The 21383-nt window shown below is 43.4% G+C and overlaps 1 protein-coding gene across 6 annotated transcripts in view; it reads left to right on the forward strand.

Moving 5' to 3' along the window:
- The window catches only part of psd3 (pleckstrin and Sec7 domain containing 3), a 480227-nt gene that overhangs the window by 250510 nt on the left and 208334 nt on the right, over window positions 1-21383 (forward strand). For 5 of the 6 annotated variants that reach the window (XM_033021839.1, XM_033021856.1, XM_033021848.1 and 2 more), the window contains one exon: window positions 6315-6776. In XM_033021839.1, coding sequence (XP_032877730.1) covers window positions 6315-6776 — 462 coding nt within the window. Of the gene's footprint in view, window positions 1-6314; window positions 6777-18220; window positions 18304-21383 lie in introns of those variants that run through there. The other variant, XM_033021896.1, reaches the window with a different exon arrangement.

A 21383-nucleotide genomic window follows, 5' to 3' on the forward strand; every position in this document is an offset into this window, starting at 1 on the left:
TGCTGAACAAAGAACGCAACTTGACTGTGGTGCCGTACATGTACAAAGATTAGCTAGTCCTATTACCCACACTGCCCCTTGATGGAAAGCCATTTGGACAATAGTTGGCATTGTAATAACCATTACTGATTTGGGATATATAGAAGTAAGGAAATCTGTTATTATTTAATAATCCCCAATTCAAATAGCGAAGAGCTCCAATAATTAAAAAAAAGATATATATGTGATTTTCACATCAAAATTTGATTATCTAGCAAAAATAAGAATACATGGTAATTTTAAGTATCTTCGTACATTTAACATTGAAAGAAAGAAATATTGTATATTTGTATTCCCAAATCCCAGGATGCTCCTTAGTACCTCAAAGCCAATGCCATCGTTTTTAATGTCATAAAAAGGAACTGCAGGTGCTGGTTTATACCAAAGATATACACACAATGCTGGAGTAATGCCCCTGTCCCACTTAGGAAACCTGAACGGAAACCTCTGGAGACTTTGAGCCCCACCCAAGGTTTCCGTGCGGTTCCCGGAGGTTTTTGTCAGTCTCCCTACCTGCTTCCATTACCTGCAACCTCCGGCAACCACCTGCAACCTCCGGGAACCGCACGGAAACCTTGGATGGGGCGCAAAGTCTCCAGAGGTTTCCGTTCAGGTTTCCTAAGTGGGACAGGGGCATTACTCAGCGGGTCAGGTAGCATATTATGCTACCTATTTTTTACCTATATCTATTGCTGCCTCATGGGCAAATGTGGCCGTCATTGTCCACGCTGTAAGTCCCCCCCAAAAACAATGCTCTAAAAACTCGCTCAGTTGGGTGGCATTGACTGGGAGGTGAATGTTGGCTCAGATGAGAGACCTTGTTGAGGAGATGACACAGAATGTTGGAGTAGCTCAGCAGGTCAGGCAGCACCTCTGGAGAAAAGGAGTAGGTGACGTTTCAGTTCGACGTTTCGACAAAGTATCCCTTCTTTCAATTCCTTCATAAAATTTGCTTGACAGTGAATTGGAAATTCTGACGGTATTCTGATGGCATTTTCTTCTGAATCTTCTCTTTTTCCTTGTCTTCCTCCCATATCAGCTTTGACCTTAGAGACAGAAGGTTCCAGGTTTTGACCTGTGGATTTTCTGTCTGTGAGAATGACAGCGAAATGTACTAGAATCCATCTACAGCTTTGTCCCAGTAGTGTGCAGTGTTTTACCTCCTCACAAGAATGTTTAACCGGAAGTATTATACCTCTAAATGGTAATATAATGGGGCTGATATTGAAAATCTGTGGCCACATTCCTAATACTGAGGTGTCATTATTCAAAATGTCTCATGTCACTATGTAACTTATTGCCCTCCATTCCATGTGCCCATCTAATAGCTCTTAAACGCCACTATCGTATCTGTCTCCACCACCACCCCTGGCATCACCTTCCAGGCACTCACCAAACCTGCCCTGCATATGTTCTTTAAAATCTGCCCTTCTCACCAACAGCTATGTCTCTCTGGTCTTAGACGTTTCCACCCTGGGAAAAGGGTTCTGACTGTCTACCCTATCACTGCCTCTCATAATTCTACAGATTTCATTCAGGTCTCCCCTGACATGACATGACATGACAGTGCAGGAAAGGGGAGGGGAGGGAAGATCCTCCTGAGACCCATTGGCAGAAGCTGGTGGTGCATTTGATGTAAAACACAAAACATCTGAAAATGGTACGTCCAAACTAACCCAAAATTGGAGGAACTGCACCTCGTATTTCGCTTGGGCACCTTACAGCCCAGCAGTATGAACATTAATTTCTCTAATTTCAAGTAACTCCTGCATTCCCTCCCCCTCCCCTCTCTCCTCCCTCTCACAACCTTGTCGTCCCACCAGTTCCACTGTTCACAATCTTGTATCCCTCTCATTAGCACATTTACCACAGCCAACAATGGGTCGTTATGGACATTGTCACGAAGCCAAGGCCCTGTCTGCTTTCAACGTGCACATAGAAGATTTCAGAGCAGTATTGGAAAGAAGCGTACAGAAGTTAGCTCTAAGAGGATAACAAATATTTATTCCTCTCCTCCCATCCTTCAAAAATAGATTACCTGGAGTTATCAACTCACTGATTGTGGGAGCTGGTGGTATGTAAAGAAGCCTTGAATTTTCTGAATTGTAATCGCATTTCAAAAATATTTAGCTTTCTGGAAAGTATTTTGGCATGTTCTGAAAGCAATGTGAAAAGTATACAAATTCTTGTAACTCCCATTGATTATCAATCTCAGCTCCATTATATTATTATCTCGAGGTTATGATACTTCTGGTTAAACATTCTTGTTGCAAGGAGATCAAGCATTGAACATAATTGTGATAAAGCTGTAGATGGATTCTGGTACATTTTCTTGTAATTTTAGATCTGCACCTAGTCTCGAAACTACCTTGTAGTGGCCTCTGTACTTTGCAATTTTAATCTGCATCACGGCACAGTAGCACGGCAGTAGAGTTACTGCCTCAGTCGCCAGAGACCCGGGTTTGATCCTGACTACGAGTGCTGCCTGTGGGAATTTGCCAATTCTCCCTGTGACCGCATTGTTCTTCTCCGGGTGCTACTGCTTCCTCCCTTGTTCCAATGACATGCAAGTTTGTAGGTAAATTGGCTTTTGTAAATTTCCCCGAGTATGCAGGATGCGAAAATGGGATAACATAGAACTAGTGTACGGGTGAGCAGTGGTCGGCGTGGCCTCGAATGTTCTGTTTCCACGCTGTATCTCTAAACCTCTTTGTGATTGTAACTCTGTATTCTGCCCTGTTTTCTTTCTCGTCTTGCTTTACCTGCTGTACCTCATGTATAGTATGAATTGCCTGGATAGTACGCAAGACAAAGCTTTTTGCTGTATCTTGCTACACTTGGCAATAGTAAATCAATGTTTTGCCCAACTCTCACCCTGATATGATGTCATAAAGATCACCAGTGGTGATGCTGGACATGCGATGGATACAGCAACCGCTAGATTTCAATCCGTAGTTCGATAGATGTGCATGCAATATTGTGACGTCACATTGCCATGGTTATGTCAACCAACAACGTGCGTGCAGACAGGCAGATTTTACACCAGGAGATCATGGTGAGAACATGAAACTGTTCTAAGAAACTCCCCGAGAGTTTTGCTTTTACTATCCACTCACTGGATAAAAATAACCTTCACATTTTAAGCCTCAAGAAGATGATTCCAAATGCATCATCGATCCAGACATTAATTGGTTAAAGAAATTTGGCAAATTTATTTGAATCAATTTTGTGACAAAATCTATGGGATAAAACATGATTGTTCATTAATTTTCCAATTTCATCCACAGAACCATTTAGCAGTCTAGGTTGGGAGGACATCTACTGCCTATAAGATTAAACAGAATTATTTTGGCCAATAATGATAAAAGTTTATGTTGACTCATGTGAAGTGCATGGAACCCTCCTCATGGTGCCAGCCAAGGACTTCTACCTTTCTTTGATCCCTGTAAATTATTTTAAAATAAAATGTTAGCAGGATGAATTTTAAGCCTGTCATGTTGATAAGCACTTGGCCTAGGTTGTGGGCCTACATTTTCATTTACAAAGTCCAAAATCTGGCATCTTTGAGGGGCAGAATCAAAAGTTAAAACTCACACTGCTGTTCAAAAATATAGTTGCCAAGGACTTGCTGATGGATCTGATTCAAAGGAACCTTCTCTTAACAAGGTTTCTCAGACCTACACAAAAATGCTGGAAACACTTAGCAGCCCAGGCAGCATCTGCAGTGAGATAAATAGAGACAAGGTTTTAGGTCACTGACCTTTAATTATGTCCCATTGTGATGACAAGTAGCTAACCTGCAATGTTAACTCTAATTCCTTTCCTCAGATGCACATGAACCTGCTGTGCATTTCCAGCAGTTTCTAGAGGCAGTGACTGCTGATTCTGGAGGCATGACCAAAGTACAAAGTGCTGGAGGATCTCAGTGGATCAGGCAGAATCTCGGGAAGGAATGGACAGGCAATGTTTTGGGCCTGCACGCTTCTTCAGACGGGTGCTGTCACGAAGAAGGGTCTTGACTCAAAACATCATCTGACTGTTACATCTGACTGATGCTGCATAACCTGCTGAGTTCCTCCAGCACTTTGTACTTTGCTCTGACATTTTTGAGGTTTTGTTTCAGAATTTAGCATCAGCAGTTTTTGCTTGAATCTTTCTCAGCTTTTTTGCCTCACTCTGGGTACTGCATGCCTGTGTATGTGGGCGATGATGCGAAAATGTCATCATGCAGCTCATTCATCATAAGACTTAATGGGTGATGCGATCGTCCTTTTCTGCTTTGGCCAGAGGGACATTGTTACTCTATCATTGCGACAGGTATATGGATTAGGAAGGTTTAGAGAGATATGGGCCAAACGGGGGCATGTGGGGACCAGCTGCGGTATATTGGTCATCATGGGTATGTTGGGCTGAATGTTGGCACAGCGGTAGAGTTGCTGCCTTACAGCGCCAGAGACCCGGGTGCGATCCTGACTACGGGTGCTGTCTATAGGGAGTTTGTACATTGTCCCTGTGACTTCCGTGGTTTTTCTCCGGGTGCTCCGGTTTCCTCAAACGCTCCAAAGACATACAGGTTTGTAGGTTAATTGGCTTCAGTAAAATTGGAAATTGTCCCTAGTGTGTGTAGGATAGTGTTAGTATGTGCGGACTGCTGGTCGGCGCGGACCCGGTGTTTCCATGCAATATCTTTAAAATAAACTAAACTGCAGGGCTTGCAATATGTAATATGGGACCATTGTGAACATTTACATTGTTTTAGTTTTAGTGATGAGCGCAGAAACGGGCCCTTTGGCCTACTGAGTACACACTATTATACACTAGGGACAACCTACAGAAGCCAATTAACCTACAAACCTGTACGTCTTTGGAGTGTGGGAGGAAACTGGAGAAAACCCACGTGGTCACAGGGAGAACGTAAGACTCCATACCAACAGCACCCGTAGCCAGGATTGATCCCGTGTCTGTGCTGTAAGGCAGCAACTCCACAGCTGCACCACTGTGCTGCCAGGTCAGAAGGTGAAAGAGTTTACTGCTTGACTATGTAGAGCAGTGAAATTCCACAGGTGAGATTAAGTCAGAGTCATAAGGAAAGGGACAGGTCATTCAGCCCACCAAGTCCATACCGACCATCAAGGTCCTGTAAACTGAAGATAGACACAAAAAGCTGGAGTAACTCAGCGGAACAGGCAGCATCTCCGGAGAGAAGGAATGGGTGACGTTTCGGGTCAGATTGGTTAGGGATAAGGGAAACAAGATGTATAGACAGTGATGTGGAGAGATAAAGAACAATGAATGAAGGACATGCAAACAAGTAACGATGATAAGGGAAACAGGACATTGTTAGCTGTTTGTAGGGTGAAAATGAGAAGCTAGTGCGATCTGGGTGAGGGAGGGATAGAGAGAGAGGGAATGGCTCGCTGAAGTGAGAGAAATAAATCGTCATACTACTGGGCTGTAAGTTGCCCAAACGAAATATGAGATGCTGTGACTCCAATTTGCATTGAGCCTCACTCTGACAATGGGGGAGACCTAGGACAGAAAGGTCTGTGTAGGAATGGGAAGGAGAATTAAAGTGTCCAGCAGCCGGGAGATCGGGTAGGTTCAGGCGGGCTGAGCGAAGGTGTTCTGCGAAGCTATCACCCAGTCTGTGTTTGGTCTCGCTGATGTATAAGAGTCCACATCTTGTCCTGTTAACACTAAGCTTTCCATCCCCATCTACTATCCCCCAATTCCTCTACTCACCTACACACGTGGGGCAATTTACTCTGGTCAATTTACCCACCAACCCATATGTCATTGGGATGCAGGTGGAACCTGGGGCACCCAGAGGAAATCCACATAGTCATGGTGAGAACGTGCAAACTCCACACAGACAGCATACAAGACGAAGATTGAACCCTAGTCCTTACAGCACCAGCGACCCGGGTTCGATACTAACTATGGGTAAAGTCTGCATGGAGTTTATCCATTCTCCCTGTGACTGCGTGGGTTTTCTCCGGGCGATTCAGTTTCCTCCCATATTCCAAAGACTACAGGTTTGTAGGTTAATTGGCTTCTGTTAATTATAAATTTACCCCTGTGTGTAGGATAGTGCTAGTGTACAGGGTGATTGCCGGTCAGCCCTGTGGGCCAAAGGGTGTGTTTCTACACTGTATCTCTAAAGTCTAATGTCTAAAGCAGACTCGATGGGCCGAATAGCCTAATTCTGATCCAATGTCTTATGTGCCGATCTCCCTGTGTTTCTCTAACTGTACATCTGACTGTTGTCTCCTCAGTTTACCGATGGTGGCAGCAATGAAGGAGTCCGAGTTTGAATATTCATGGACCTCGCAGAGTGAGGTGACCGACATCTTCAGCTCGCAGTTTGAACATATCATGGAGTGCCAGCAAATGAAAGGCACCTCATACAACAGCCTGGACTCACTGGACATGTCTTCCACTGACGAGAGCGAGCGTGGCTTCAGCTTTGACATGCCCCTCACCCCCTTGATTCAGCAGCGGATCAAGGAAGGTAGCAGTGCGTTCCTGGAGGACGGGCTCTCGGAGACTTCCCCTGGGGGCAAAGCATCTCAATGCTACTTTACAGACTTAAACTGGACTTCAGAGAGCAGCACAGAGGAGTCAACAAACAGCAGCGTGTCGGACAATGCATTCCACAAATATTCTCTGAGTTCCCTGGCAAACGGAGCACCTCACCATTTGGATATGCACGATGAGAAGGCACGTACTACCTCAAGGTAAGAGTCCCCTGCCCCATTACGGAACTGCCAAGGAAATATGCACCAGCTACAGGTGGCACTGTAACGCACCTGGTGGAGCTGCTGCCTTTTAGAGCGCCAGTGACCCAGGTTCGGTCCTGACCTTGAGTGCTGTCTGTGTCAGGTTTGCACGTTCTCCGAGTGACCGTGTGTGTTTCCTCCCTCATCCCAAAGGCGTGCGAGTCTGTCGGTTCATTAGCCTCTGTAAATTGCCCCAAGTGTGTAGGGAGTGGATAAGAAAGTGGGATAACAGAACTAGTGTGACCGGGGGGGGGGGGATCGATGGTCGGCCTGGGCTCAGTCGGCCAAATGGCTGGATTGCAAATGGTGGATCTCTAAACTAAACTAAAATATGGATTAAACTGGAGTAACTCGTTAGGTCAGGCAGCATCACTGGAGAAAATGGTTAGGTGATATTTTGGGTCAAGACCCTTCTTCAGACCGGTTAAAATTAATCTATCAAAACTAGAGATACTTGTTTTTTTTAAAGTAGCTTTTAACCCTCCCGTAGATAACAACACGTTCAAAATAAGGCTCTGAATTAATCGAGCCAAAGGGCAACTTGCATTTCTCATTGTGCATTTGTGTCTTGTCAGTCAGTGTGCTTGGGGGCTCTCTTTATTACCCCTCCATTGTAAATGCGTGCATAATGATCAATGGGTTAACTCACGGTGATCTGATTTACAAGCTCTGAGCATCTGGAGTGCTCACTGTGCAGTGCCAACTGTATTATTCTCCCACTGAAAGACCCTGTAAGACCCCTATAAACGACTTGCTGTGAAGTGAGCAACTCTTTAAGATAGAAATGAAATCATTCAACTTGCCGATCAAAACGTGGGCTATGTTACTTTTCAGTCATTGATAATATAAAGGTTGATGTGCTTCCAGTGTGTTTTTAATCCAAACATTTCACATTGCTCTTTGTTTCATTGCAATGTCTTGTTTATGCTTACACAAATATGTGACATTTTGAAGTTTGTGAGATGCCATTCAAGATACCATAGGAGATGTGTGGGGCATTTTTTTTAATGCAGAGTGGTGGGTCCATGCAATGTGCTGCAGGGGTGGTGGTGGGAGAGGCAGAAACAACAGTGGAATTGAAGAGGCTTTTAGATAGCCACATGGCTCTGCAGGAACTGGAGGGATATGGATCATGGACAAGCAGAGGAGATTAGTTTAACTTGGCATTAACGGAGTGGCACAGTAGTAGAGCTGCTGCCTCACAGTGCCAGAGACCCGGATTTGATCTTGACTACGGGTGCTGCATGTGCAAGGTTAGTACCTTCTCCCTGTAACTGCTTGAGCTATCTCTGGGAGCTCCAGTTTCCTCCCACATTCTAACAACCTGAGGGTTTGTAGTTTAATTGGCTTCTATAAATTGCCTCTAGTGTACGGTGTGGATTCTATGGGGCCCCAAGCTGTATCTGTAAACTAAACTAACATTTGGCACCAACATTGTGGGCTGAAGGGCCTGTACCTGTGCTGCACTGTCCTATGTTCTATGAGATATATGTTAATAATAATGTCAAATAGTTTATTGTCAAGTGTACCGAGGTACAGGAAAAAGCTTTTGTTGTGTGCTATCCAGTCAGTGGAAAGACTATACATGATTACAATCGAGCCATCCACAGTGTACAGAGCAAAGTTAAAGTAAGAAATGCTGCTGTTGGAGTAGAGGTTTAAAAGAATGGTTCGTAATGCGTGATTAGAGATCACTTCTGGGACCAGCATGTGGAGAGTCACCTGGCTCGGGCGCCATCTTGAAATCCAGTATGTATTTGTGGAATATTAGCTTATCTTCTGTGGCATTGCTCATAAGTCAATGTCCTGTTTTATTCGGGTGAAATAATGTATATTTCATAATGCAAAATGGTTTACGAAGCAATCTCACCCTTCAAGGTCGCGGTGTGTGGCTCTTAAAGCATGACCAAGGTTATGCAAATGTAATTGCTATTGAACTGTTTGGCACACTTTGAAAACTGCAACTTGGTTGTCAGCCAAAACCTTCCACTCAGCATCTTCGTGTTTTTATTTACATCTCTTACAGAATAACATTCCCCATTTAAATCATTGCCACTGGATCTGTGTTGACCAGTTCACCCAAACAGGGTGTCAGGGGAGGTGGAGTGGGGTTAGTTCCTGGGTGTAGTAATGCAGGAGGATAGCTCACCCACAGAGAACAGTCATTTAGAAAATGTAATGTCTCTCGGCAGCTCCCGATAGGCAGTGAAGACATTTTTGATTCCATGTAAAATAAATAATGTCTCCATTTGTGAATAAACAGCTGGCTGCACTTGTATAAATAGTTTTTCTTGTGAAGATTTATAAATTTTGGATTAGCTGCATGTAAACATGAGCTTGCATTATTTAATCTGTACCCTTCTTAATCTCTGCTTTAAAAAACTGTAAATAGTTTTCTTATAAAATATTTATTTCTAAGAAGGCTCTCTGGCTTGCGTTCAATTATAATTATGGATGTGGAAGGTTACACAACCAGCCTACGTTCCTTCATCCACAATTACCTTGAATTCCCCCTCTCCGGCTTGCCACATCTTTTAAGAATCAATTGGACCTTAACTGGTTCCCATGCCGTCACCTTCATAGCTATGTCTGCACTACACTAAGTCCACAATTATTTGTAAAGAATTTTCCTTATTTCAGTCAGAACATTTTTTCCACAGTGGAGATTGTTAGCTAGAACATTTATCCCAGGGCGTGGTAATGGATTTTTAGGACGACACAGTGGCATAGGTGGTAGAGCTATTGCCTCACAATGCCAGAGACCTTGGGTTCGATCCCTACCCCTAGTGCTGTCTGGGTGAAGTTAGAACATACTCCTTGTGACCATGTGGGCCTCCTCCAAGCACTCCGGTTTCCTTCTGGGCTTGTAGGTTAATTGGCTGGGGTAAATTGCCCCTCGTGGGTAGGGCCTGGATGAGAAAGTGGGATAACATGGAACTAGTGTGAATGGGTGTTTGATGGTCAGCGTGGGCTCGACGAGCTAAAGGGCCTGTTTCCATGCTGTATCTCATAACTAAACAAAACAAAATCTTCCAACGTTCGTGCATTTCCTATGAGAAAAAAACACGTAAAATTGAATGTTTCAAACAAATTAAATTTTATCTGTTTGACATTTTTATCAGCATTTCCTCATTTCCCACCCTTCCTACCCATCACTACTTTTTCTGCCCACACCCCTCCCTATCAGCTTAAAGCACAATAAATGTTCATCCAAGTACTTTAGATAAGGGGTTTGGCTTCACCACCCTTCTAGGTAGTGAGGCCCAGACAGCTATAAAAAAAACCCTCAAAACTTCTTCATATTCTTTCAAATGTAAGCACTCAAAACGCAAACCTGCAAAAACTCAGATGGTTCCAAACATATAAATTCCACGAGTGATTGGAAAGATAAGACAGTTTTTCTATTACTCTGAAAGATTCGTAGAATCCTCAAGTCTTCAAGTCACATAGCATGGAAACATAGCATGGTAAACAGACCCTTCAGCCCGTTCATTTAAACTTTACTCAAAAGCATTCAAGGTGTATAATTCTGAGGTCTGCGGAACCAACGTTTAGGTGTTTTACTTCCACAATCTGAAAGATCATTCTATAAACCAACAATTCCTGGTTTTGACTAAAAACGTCCACTAAAATTGAAAGACTATAGATAGAACTATTTGATAAGCAAGTTTCTATGCGTTATTGTAAAATAGGTTTTTAAAATATATTTTGCACCGTGTTAGAATTTTAATTTGGAGCCCCTGAGCTTTGTTGAGAAAGGAAATGTGAAAGGAATTTTTTGTGATGAAGCATATTGAGTAACTTTGGTTTTAGATGATTGTGCACACTTTTTATACTTTCATTTGTTACAGTTTTAAAAATGGGAAGTTTAATCCATTGAAGGAAGCCTGATATCAGCACAGGATGTTTGATGACTGGACTGTGAATAGAAAGTGCCCACAACTACGCTGCCTTTTTTGTTGAGACTAGTGGGCACAGCTGAGCTCTGGTCTCTTTAAGCAAGAATGAGATGGTGCCAACTAACCTTAAACCAGATATTTTACCGGCCTACGTTCTAATGTTTAAGTAGGGTAGGTCCTTGTTATCAGGTGAATGAATTAAGCTGCAGAGAGAATGCTCTGCTCTTATTAGCTGCTGGTTTGATCATCCCTTTTATCAATGAAGATAGACACAAAAACCTGGAGTAACTCAGCGGGACAGGCAGCATCTCTGTAGAGAAGGAATGGGTGATGTTTCGAGTTGAAACCCTTCTTCAGACTCGACCCGAAACGTCACGCATTCCTTCTCTCCAGAAATGCTGCATGTCCCGCTGAGTTAATTTCTGTGTCTATCTTTGCTTTAAACTAGCATCTGCAGTTCCTTCTTACACATCCCTTTTATCACTTCTGGTTTAGTTCTCCCTTTTATCACTTTTGGTTTGGTGCTCCCCTTTATTCATTGCTCCCTTTTATTACTTAGCTTAGGTGCGTTGTTTTATTACTCCTGGTCTGGCGCTCCCTTTTATTACTCCTTCTTTGGTGCTTCAATTTATTACTCCTGCTTTGGTGCTCCCTTTTATTACTCCTGGTCTGGCACTTCCTTTTAGTACTCCTGGTCTGGCACTTTATTTTATTGCTCCTGGTTTAGTGTACTTTTTTATTACTCCTGGTTTTGTGATCCCTGTTATTACTCCTGGTTTTGCACTCCCATTTATTACTCCTGCTTTGTGCTCCCTTTTATTGCTCCTGGTTAGGTGCGCCCCTTTATTACTCCTTATTTAGTATTCCTTTTATTATTCCTGCTTTGGTGTTCCAGATTATTGCACCTTGTTTGGTGCTTCATTTTATTGCTCCTAGATTTGTGCTCCTTTTTATTTCCCCTGGTTTGGTGTCGCCCTGTATTACCTCCGGATTTGGTGCTCCATTGTATTGCTGCTCATTTAGTGCTCTATTATTGCTCCTCTTTTGGGACTTTTTAATTTTATTACTCCTGTTTTGGTGCTCCCTATCTCTCCGTTCTAAGTTGGTTCAGTTTGCTATGCCCTTTTTTTTGCTGCTTATATTGTGCTCTGCTTGATTGTTGCTGTCAAGTGGAATTTCTGACCAGAGGAATGTAGCACCCAATGTACTCAAAGAACAAACAATTTAACATGCAATTGAGTATCCACCAGTTTAATGCAGGATCTGGAAACTCCAGTGAGACCCAAATTCTTGCATGATGTGCGACTGACTTTTACTTCCTGGGCCAGAGCAGGCAAGTTTGATGATTGTGTTGCAATGTGTTATCACGTCTGGCCAATAGTTTTGTTGAAGAAGAGACAACTCTTTGATGTTTTTTTGGTTAACTATACCAATTTCTTCTATTGGAATCCACTTACTTTTGATAAAATGCAGTTTTAGAATATGCGTATTACTGTAAAGGACACAAAGTGCTGGAGCAACTCAGCAGGTCAGGCAACATCTCTGGAGAGCATGGATAGGTGACCTTTCGACCATTCTTCAGTACATATTAAAGTATTCCGCGCAGTTGTACAACAGCCATATTGTAGGTGTATGTGCACAGTTTTACAATGTCCCTATAACAATTTTATAATGGCCATACTTGAGTGTCACCACTGGGTTAATGCTGAGTGGAGTACGTGATAACAAATTTGGAGCGGTTGATGGTATTGAACACTGGCCAAGCTGTAGTTGATAATAATAATAATAATAATAATAATAATAATAATAATAATAATAATAATAATAATAATAATAATAATAATAATAATAAACTTTATTTCGGACTCAAGGTCCAGACAAGGGACAACATTACATAATAATTGATAAACAACAACCTCGTGTATGTTTAGGTTTAGGTTTAGGTCTTTTCCTAAGCTAGGGTACTGTTCGATTCACCTTTACCCCATTGAGGACATTGGAGATTGTCTTTGGAACTGATGCACTACAATGCTGAGAACTACATTCTGCACTCTGTATGTTTCCCTTTGCTCTATCTGTTGTGCTTGAGTTTGACAATAATACAATACCTTTTATTTGTCATTTGAACCTCACATGAGGTTCAAACGAAATTTGGTTTCTGCAGCCATACAAAAAAAGAACCAAGACACACACCAACACAATTCAATTCACATAAACATCCATCACAGTGAGTCTCCTCCTCACTGTGATGGAAGGCAAAGACTTGTCTCTCCCCTGCTCTCCATTCCTCTCCCGAAGTCGAGGTCAAAGCCCCCGGCGGGCGCTAGCAAGTCCGTGGCCACTCAAAGCCATGCCGGGCGATGTAGGGCCCTGCCCCGGGTCTTGATGTTGGAGCCCCCGGCGGGCGCTAGCAAGTCCGCGGCAATTTACAACCGCGCCGGGCGTTGTAAGGCCCCCCTCCAGGTCACTCTCAACCCCGCAATTCGGGCGGGAGAAGTCGTCGTTGCCGGTGCCCCGCAAAGCAGTCTCCCACCGGGGACCCGCGAGCTCCCGGTGTCACCATCCACCGGAGTCGGGTCGCAACAGCTCGCCCCCGCAGCTCTCCACGCTCCGAAGCTGGCTAGCTCCACGGAGGTAGGTCCGTAGGTCCACAGCTCCACAGGCTCCACAGCCCCACAGGCTCCACAGCTCCACAGCTCCACAGCTCCACAGCTCCACAGCCCCACAGCTCCACAGCTCCACAGCTCCACGGAGGTAGGTCCACAGCTCCACGGCTCCACAGGCTCCGTGACTTGAGCCCCCAGGTCGCTCCGGTTGGAGGCCGCTCCACGGCGCTAGGCCCCAACGGCAACGGAGACCCGACAGGTAAAAGGTCGGGTCTCCATTCAGGGAAGAGATTTAAAAGTTTCCCCCACCCACCCCCCACCCCCCACACATACACATTTAAAAACCCATTACAAACTAAACCCTCAACAGGACAAAAAAATAAAAAATACACAGACAGACTGCAGAGGCCGCTGCGACATCGGTCGCGCCGCCCACCCGACAAGAGACTTGATTGTGTCTATGTATTGCATATCTTATCTGTTTGGATGGCATGCAAAACAAAGCTTTTCACTGTACCTCAGTACACATGACAATAAAAAACTGAAACCTAAATCGAATTCTCAGTGCTTCTGAGCAGTGTGGGTATGAATTGGGGCAGGTTTGCAAAAACATGATAACAACGTTTTGAATCTTCAAAACTGCAACATGAGGTTTAAACCTTAATGTTTTATGTGTGTTTTTTGTTTAATCATAAACAGTCCTTGCAGTTTCTCTACTTCTCACAGAGTTGAGATTGGCATCGATTGAAAGGAATGCTGGTGGTGTGTATGAGGAGCTAAAAACTTTAGACCTTGTTCACCAAAGCTAGAGGCACCCCCTTGCTGAGTAATGTGTAGGGGAGAGAGGAGGATCAAGATCACTTTAGCGAATGCTGGGCTGAGAGTTTGCACTGTGTCGTCAGGCAGCAACGATAACTTTTATTGGTCTTAACATTAGGACCAATGAGCAAACATACAACTCACCCTTGCTCTGAACCAATTCGTGGTGACCTACTTGTTTTCAAGGAGATACTATAAATTGATGTGTTTAAAATAGACAGAACCGCAGCATTCCATTCCTGTCAGCTGTGGCAAGAGGCTGCTGGAAAACAAGTCAGAGAGAGGTGGAGAATATGATTTGTATTTTCTAAGGTTTCTAGTTCTAGTTAACTGCAGATTATTTAACAGATATCCCATTTATCCACACTTTAGTTCCTTTGGTAACGCTCCTACATTCCTTTCCCTGGCTTCACAATTCGCAACTCGTCAATCTGCTGTCTGACAATTTCTGCTGTAATCTCTGACTTTTGTTCCAACCATCTGCCTATCAAAACCCCCCTCGTTCTTGTGTTCATCTATTTGTGCCGTGTTTTGTCCTGCCTTCCCACTCTTCCAGCTTTCTCTCTCCCCCCCCCCCCCCCCCCCACTGCAATTGGGCTGAAGGGCCCAAAATGCCAACTATCCATGTTCTCCAGAGATGCTGCTTGACCTGCTAAGTTACTCCAGCACTTTGTGTCCATTTGTGTAAATCAGTATCTGCGGTTAAAGTCATAGAGTGATACAATGTGGAAACAGGTCCAACTTGCCCACACCGGCCAACATGTCCCAGCGACACTGTCCCACCTGCCTGTATTTGGACCATATTCCTCCAAAACTCTCCCATTCATGTGCCTGTCTAACTCTTACTTAAACATGTTTAAGTTCAAGTTTAAGTTCATTGTTTGTCTTTATCTGAAATAATTTTGTCGGCTTGAATGCAATCTCTTGGCTTTAGATATGTGGAGTATTGTGTGCAGTTCGGGTTGCCTCATTACGGGAAGGATGTGGAGACTTTGAAGAGGGTGCATTGACTTTGTGTCATTCTGAGGTATAAACCAGCATCTGCAGGTCTTTGTTTCTACTTTTAAACAGAATATTACCTGGATTAGAGAATATTAGCTATAAGGAGAACTTGAACAAATTTGGAATGTCTTCTCTGGAACATCGGAGGCTGAAGGGAGACCTGATAAAAGTATATAAAATTATGAGAGGCTTAGATAGTGTAAACCAGTCCGAACCTTTATTCCAGAATGGAAATGTCAAAGAGTAGAGGGCAGAGCTTTAAGGTTATAAGGAACGTGCGGAAAAATATTTCACACAGAGAGTTGGGTGCCTGGAACATGGTGCCTGGAGTAGTAATGCGTCCAGTTACGTTCATGGTATTCAAGAAGCTTTTGGATAGGCACATGGATATACAGGAATGGAGGGGTATGAATCACGGGCAGGCAGAGGAGATTAGTTTAACTTTGGCTCATGTACAGAGCAGACATCATGGGCCGAAGGGCTTGTTCTTGTGCCATATGTTGTATGTTTCATGTTGTATGATGGTATCTAATATTAAGTGACTCAGTAGATAAGGTACGGAGAAATAACTTCTTCTGATCAGGAATATTGGTACAAAAGAGCATAAACAATAGGAGTGAATTCAGGGTGTCATTTTCTGTACAGTAAGTTCAGAGCAAGTTTGGAAATCCCTTTCTCCAAAAGCCTGTGTTAGCTGAAACTGTCAAGGCTAATTTTTGTTGAAGAATACATCAGTAGAAGTAGGGAGGGAGTGAAAATTGTCAAATGGATGAATGGTGAATGATGCTTGGGGGTTGGTGCTTGGAAGAGGTGATGGTTAAAGCTTAGCTCAGGGCATAGAAACATAGAAAATAGGTGCAGGAATAGGTCCTTCAGCATTTCGAGCCAGTACCGCCATTCATTATGGTCATGGCTGATCATCCAAAATCAGTACCCTATCCCTTGATTCCGTTAGCCCTAAGATCTCTATATAACTCGTTTCTCCCCCTATCCCTTGATTCCGTTAGCCCTAAGAGCTCTATCTAACTCTCTATATAACTCTCTCTTGAATTGATCTCCACTGAATTGGAGGCCTTCTGTGGCAGACAATTCCACAGATTCACAATTCTCTGGGTGAAAAAGTTTGTCCTCATCTCAGTCCTAAAATGGCCTACCCCTTATTCTTAAACTGTGACTGCTGGCTCTGGACTCCCCCAATGTTGGGAACATTTTTCCTGCATCTAGCCTGCCCAATCCCTTAATAATTTTATTTATTTCTATAAGATACCCTCTCATCCTTCTAAATTCCAGTGAATATAAGCCCAGCCAATATAAGGCAGAAATGGCACTGTGAAGATGTTGCTATCATTGTTCAGTCAGCTGGCAGGATACATGGGCAGTTCAAGTATCTGCCCCTGTGATAATTCACTCGAATGGATTGGGTCCTCTGAAATGTCTCTGCACCTGAGAGACGCTACAGGCAAGAAATTACTTTTATTTGTGGGAACGATTCATTTGCTAGAATCTAGTTTTTACAGTTTTTATTTCTAATTATGCCTGTTGCATCTTAAAACATTGCATGACAGGACCAGACATGTTAATTTCAAGCATATTAGGACCGTTGACCACAATGTAGAAACAAGGAACTGCACACGTTGGTTCACCAAGAAAAGAACACAAAATGCTGGGTAAATGCCAGACTACAATGGCACCTCTCCTTGTCAGCGGGTTTTACAACAATTTGGGATTGTTGCTAAGCGAGTAGGGCTATGGGTTCAGAGTATAAACTCTGTTACCATAAAGCTTGGTCACAGAGGAAGATCAGGTTGGTAGATTCTAACATGCATCAATTACAATGTTTAACTTGAGCAGAGAGAAAAATAAATATGACTGAAATCATTTCAAGCTCGCAGGTTTTCCTGTCAGTGGTAAATTTCTATTAGTGGATGGCAGGTGTTGTGGTCAGGCTCGAAGGTTTGAATGGCCAATTCCTGTTCCTCTTTTCTGCTTCTGAGATATAATGAGTGAGTCACGGGGAGAACATACAAACTCCATACAGACAGCGCCTGTAGTCAGGATCGTACCCGGGTCTCTGGCGCTTTAAGGTAGCAACTCCACCACTGCGCCACCGTGCCGCCCTCTTGCCTATTCTCTGTGGTCATCAGTTAGACATCCTCACAATGACTGAATTGCGCATGAATTTCCTTTTGAGCATGTTAGTAATCATCTCAGACTATTGGCCAAGTATCACCCACCTGTGAAAACATCAAACCATTAATTTCTTGCGTGTGAGAATAAAGGCAAAAATGCTGAGAATCCTTAAACCTCAAATCCTGAAACACTGATCATAGGACATAGGAGCAGAGTTAGGCCATTCAGCCCATGCTGTCTACTCCATTCAATCATGGCTGATCTATTTTCCCTCTCAACCCCATTCTCCTGCTTTCTCCCGACAACCTTTGACACCCATACTAATCAAGATACTAATCAAGAATCTATCAATCTCCACTTTAAAAAATATTCAGTGACTTGGCCACCACTGTTTTAATTAAATGATGCTTAACGTGATTTCTTCTTGGTCCAGATGGGTGACTTTGGACGTAATGCACCATCTAATATATGATAAATATTTGTTTTGCTTCTGGGCAAAGCAGGTGATCGGAACTGCCTTATCAACTATGCAAACCTGGCTTCTGTTTGATGCTGCTGATATAGTTCATAATACAGTACAATAATACTTTATTAGCCAAGTATGTTTTGCAACCTACGAGGAATTTCATTTGCCAAGTCAGTCATACAAATAAAAAGCAATGGAACACACTAAATACATTTTAACATAAACATCCACCACAGTGATGGAAGGCAAAAAAAAGTTCAATCTCTTCCATTCGTACATTACATGATTACATTTCACGTCATTTAAAATATCTGGTTGCTTAGAGATGTCCATACCAACACACATGTTAGAGGTTGTTAGACTATAAGCTAGCAGGCAGGGTTTAAAATCTCTTGCTTCATAAGCAAAAGGCTGTACTGGTTGGGTCCTTGCTAATACCCGGTTACGTGGAGCCTGAATTTAGAATGCAATGGTGGTGAGGGATCTCTCTCTTCTATGGCCTGCTTTGTGCATAGCTGCTTCCTGTGGCCCGGATCGTCTGCTGCTCAAAGTGACTTGACTCAGTAAGTCTCGACCCTTGATTTTCTGCTGTGGCATTTGTTTCCGCGACAACGCTCTTTTCAATGGCCGTGTTTCTCAAGGTTGTCACTTGTTTAAGCACAGCAGACAGCTGAGAACTATAAACGATCACAAGTGCAAGGTGGTTCTCAGATCAAAGCATCCCACGGTGTTCACTGCACCTTTTCCAGCTTGCAAATTAACTCTGCTCTGATTCAGCAGGTGAATGAGACCTGGGTGCCACTAGTAAGCCTGCCAACTCCAGGCACTCAACAGTATTGAATCCCCCTACTTAAAGTAAAATGTGAAAGCAGGGTGTGTAGTCTGTAGTCTCACTGCAGGCAGTACCACTTACCAACGTACACACTGTAACTTTAAGATGATCTGGTGTACTGGGAGAAACTCAGCAGGGTGAAATCATGTCGCTTTTTTTAGTTTAGAGATACAGCGCGGAAACAGGCCCTTCGGCACACCGAGTCAGCATTGACCAATGATCACCCACCCCGTACACTAACACGATCCCACACACAAAGGACAATTTACAATTTTACCGAAGCCAATTAACCTAAAAAACCTGCACATCGTTGGATTGTGGGAGAACCTGTTTGTCTCTGGAGTGTGGGAGAAAACCCATGCAGTCACGTGGAGAATGTACAAATTCCGCAAAGACATCACCCGTAGTCAGGATCGACCCTGGGTCTTGAAGGCAGTAACACAACTATTATTGCACCACCGTGCTGCCCAATAAAAGTAAATTCCATTTCACTGTTTGAAAGCCAAATGATTGAAGCTCACCACATTCTACATCGATGACTTAAAGTTAACTGTACTTTAGTTGAGTTTAGTTTATCATTGTCACGTTACCCAAGGTACAGTGAAAATATTTTTTGTTGCATGCTATCCAGTCAGCAAAAATACAACATGATTTCAACTGAGCCATCCACAGTGTACAGATACAGGATAAAGGGAATAATGAATAGCGCAAGATAAACTCGAGTAAAGTCCGATGAAAGATAGTTCACAGGATGCGGAAGAGGTAGATGGTAGCTCAGGACCACACTTTAGTTGTTGATAAGATGGTTCAGTTGCCTGATAACAGCTGGGAAGTTATTGTCCCAAAATCTGGAGGTTTGCGTTTTCAAACTTTTTATCTCTTGCCTGATGGGAGAGGGGAGAAGAGGGAGTGATCAGGGTGAGACTCGTCCTTTATTATGCTGGTCGTCTTGCCAAGGCAGTGTGAAGTGTAGATGGAGTCAATGGAAGGGAGGTTAGCTTAAGATTGTTGGTGTATTGTAAGGAAAATGTGCTTTAAGAAACCATCTTATCAAAGAGGTAAAGAAGATTCATCATATTTAAAACAAAATAGGTGGCGTGATAAGCAGCTGTTGTTGTGAACCAAGCATTTTATGATACGTTTCATGTATATAGTTTTTCAATCAGGGAAACTCCGTCTCTGTGCAGGATCTCAGCACAATTGCTGCGGGAACCAGGCAAAGGGAACCAACAAGGTCATGTACAAGATCTTGAGTGGAAAAGATAGTATAAATGCACAGTCTTTTACCCAGAGTAGGGGAATCAAGACCGGAGGACATAGGTTTAAGGTGAGGGGGGAAAGATTTAATACGAATTTGAGGGGCAACCTTTTTACACAAAGGGTGGTAGATGTATGGAACAAGCTGCCAGAGGAGGTAGTTGAGGTAGGTACTCTCACAATGTTTAAGAAACATTTCGGCAGGTATATGGATAAGACAGGTTTAGATATGGATCAAACGCAGGCAAGAGGGACTACTGAAATCGGGATATGTTGGTCGGCGGGGCAACTTGGGCCGAAGGGTATGTTTTCACGCTGAATGACTATGACTCTATGAACACCCATGCACAATCCCTGTTGACCCCAGGGACAAGTCCTGTCCCAGGGCTGTTCACCTGAGACTGCAATTTGACCTTCTTTGGTTAGGTATGACCCAAGTGGATAGCATGGATTTCATGCAGTTCCAAACTCATTCAAGGGTCGGAGCATTAGTTGTGGTTGGTTACTTTCTCTCCTCCAGAGCTGCCTCCCACTTTCCTTCTGACTCCTTCCATCCCCTTTCCTCTCCTCTCACTACCATCTTTTATGCATTTTTATCGAATATAATGCATTAAATTAAATAAAATAAAAAAATGCTGGAAATACCCTGCAGGTCAGGCAGGATCTGTGGAGAGAGAAACAAAGTTAAAATATCAGGCTGATGATCATCCATCTGAACTGAGGGAAGTCCAAAGTTGGATATGTTTTGAGTTGCGGTGATGGGGAGGGATGGAGGGAATGTCTGTGATACATAGGACACTAAATGTGACTGAATGACGCAGGTGATGCTGAGGAAGGTGAAGTTTAGATTTAGTTTAGTTTGGATATTAGACGTAGAAACAGGGCCCTTCGACCCAGTGGTACCCCAACACTGACACTGTACATACTATGGACAATATAGCCAATTAGCCTTCAAACCTGTACATCTTTGGAGGGTGGGAGGATACTGGAGCACCCAGAGAAAACCCGCACATGTCACAGGGAGAACATACAAACTCCGTACAGACAGTACCCGTGGTTAGGATCAAATCTGGGTCTTTGGCGCTGTAAGGCAGCAACTCTACCGCTGAGCCACAGTGCAGCCCTGTGGACCTGGTATAATTGAACAGGGTTCTGTGGGAAGCAGGTGGGAGGAAGTGTGGTCAAGTGGTTATTGGAGTCTATAATGGGTATTTATCACTAGCCTATAACCCAAGATGGCGATAAAATATTGATAGAGGGAGAGAAAATGTCAGGGAGATGGATGCAAATTGGCAGCAAAGATGATGAATGTTCTAAGTTATGTATGAGAGCTGGAAGCAGTGTCGATACAGTCATAATGAACTGCAAAATGGATGAGAGAGAGGTTCCGAGTGGGACTGAAAGTCTATGTTTCACACAAAGGGACAAATGTAGATTGAACTAATGTGAGTTCAAAGGCGGAGTGTGAAAACGTATACCTCCAGATTCAGGGACAGTTTCTTTCCAGCAGTTAGCAGGCAACTGAACCATCCTATCTTCTTCTTCTTGCATATG

This window comes from Amblyraja radiata, chromosome 1, assembly GCF_010909765.2.
Source record: "Amblyraja radiata isolate CabotCenter1 chromosome 1, sAmbRad1.1.pri, whole genome shotgun sequence".
NCBI lineage: Eukaryota > Metazoa > Chordata > Chondrichthyes > Rajiformes > Rajidae > Amblyraja > Amblyraja radiata.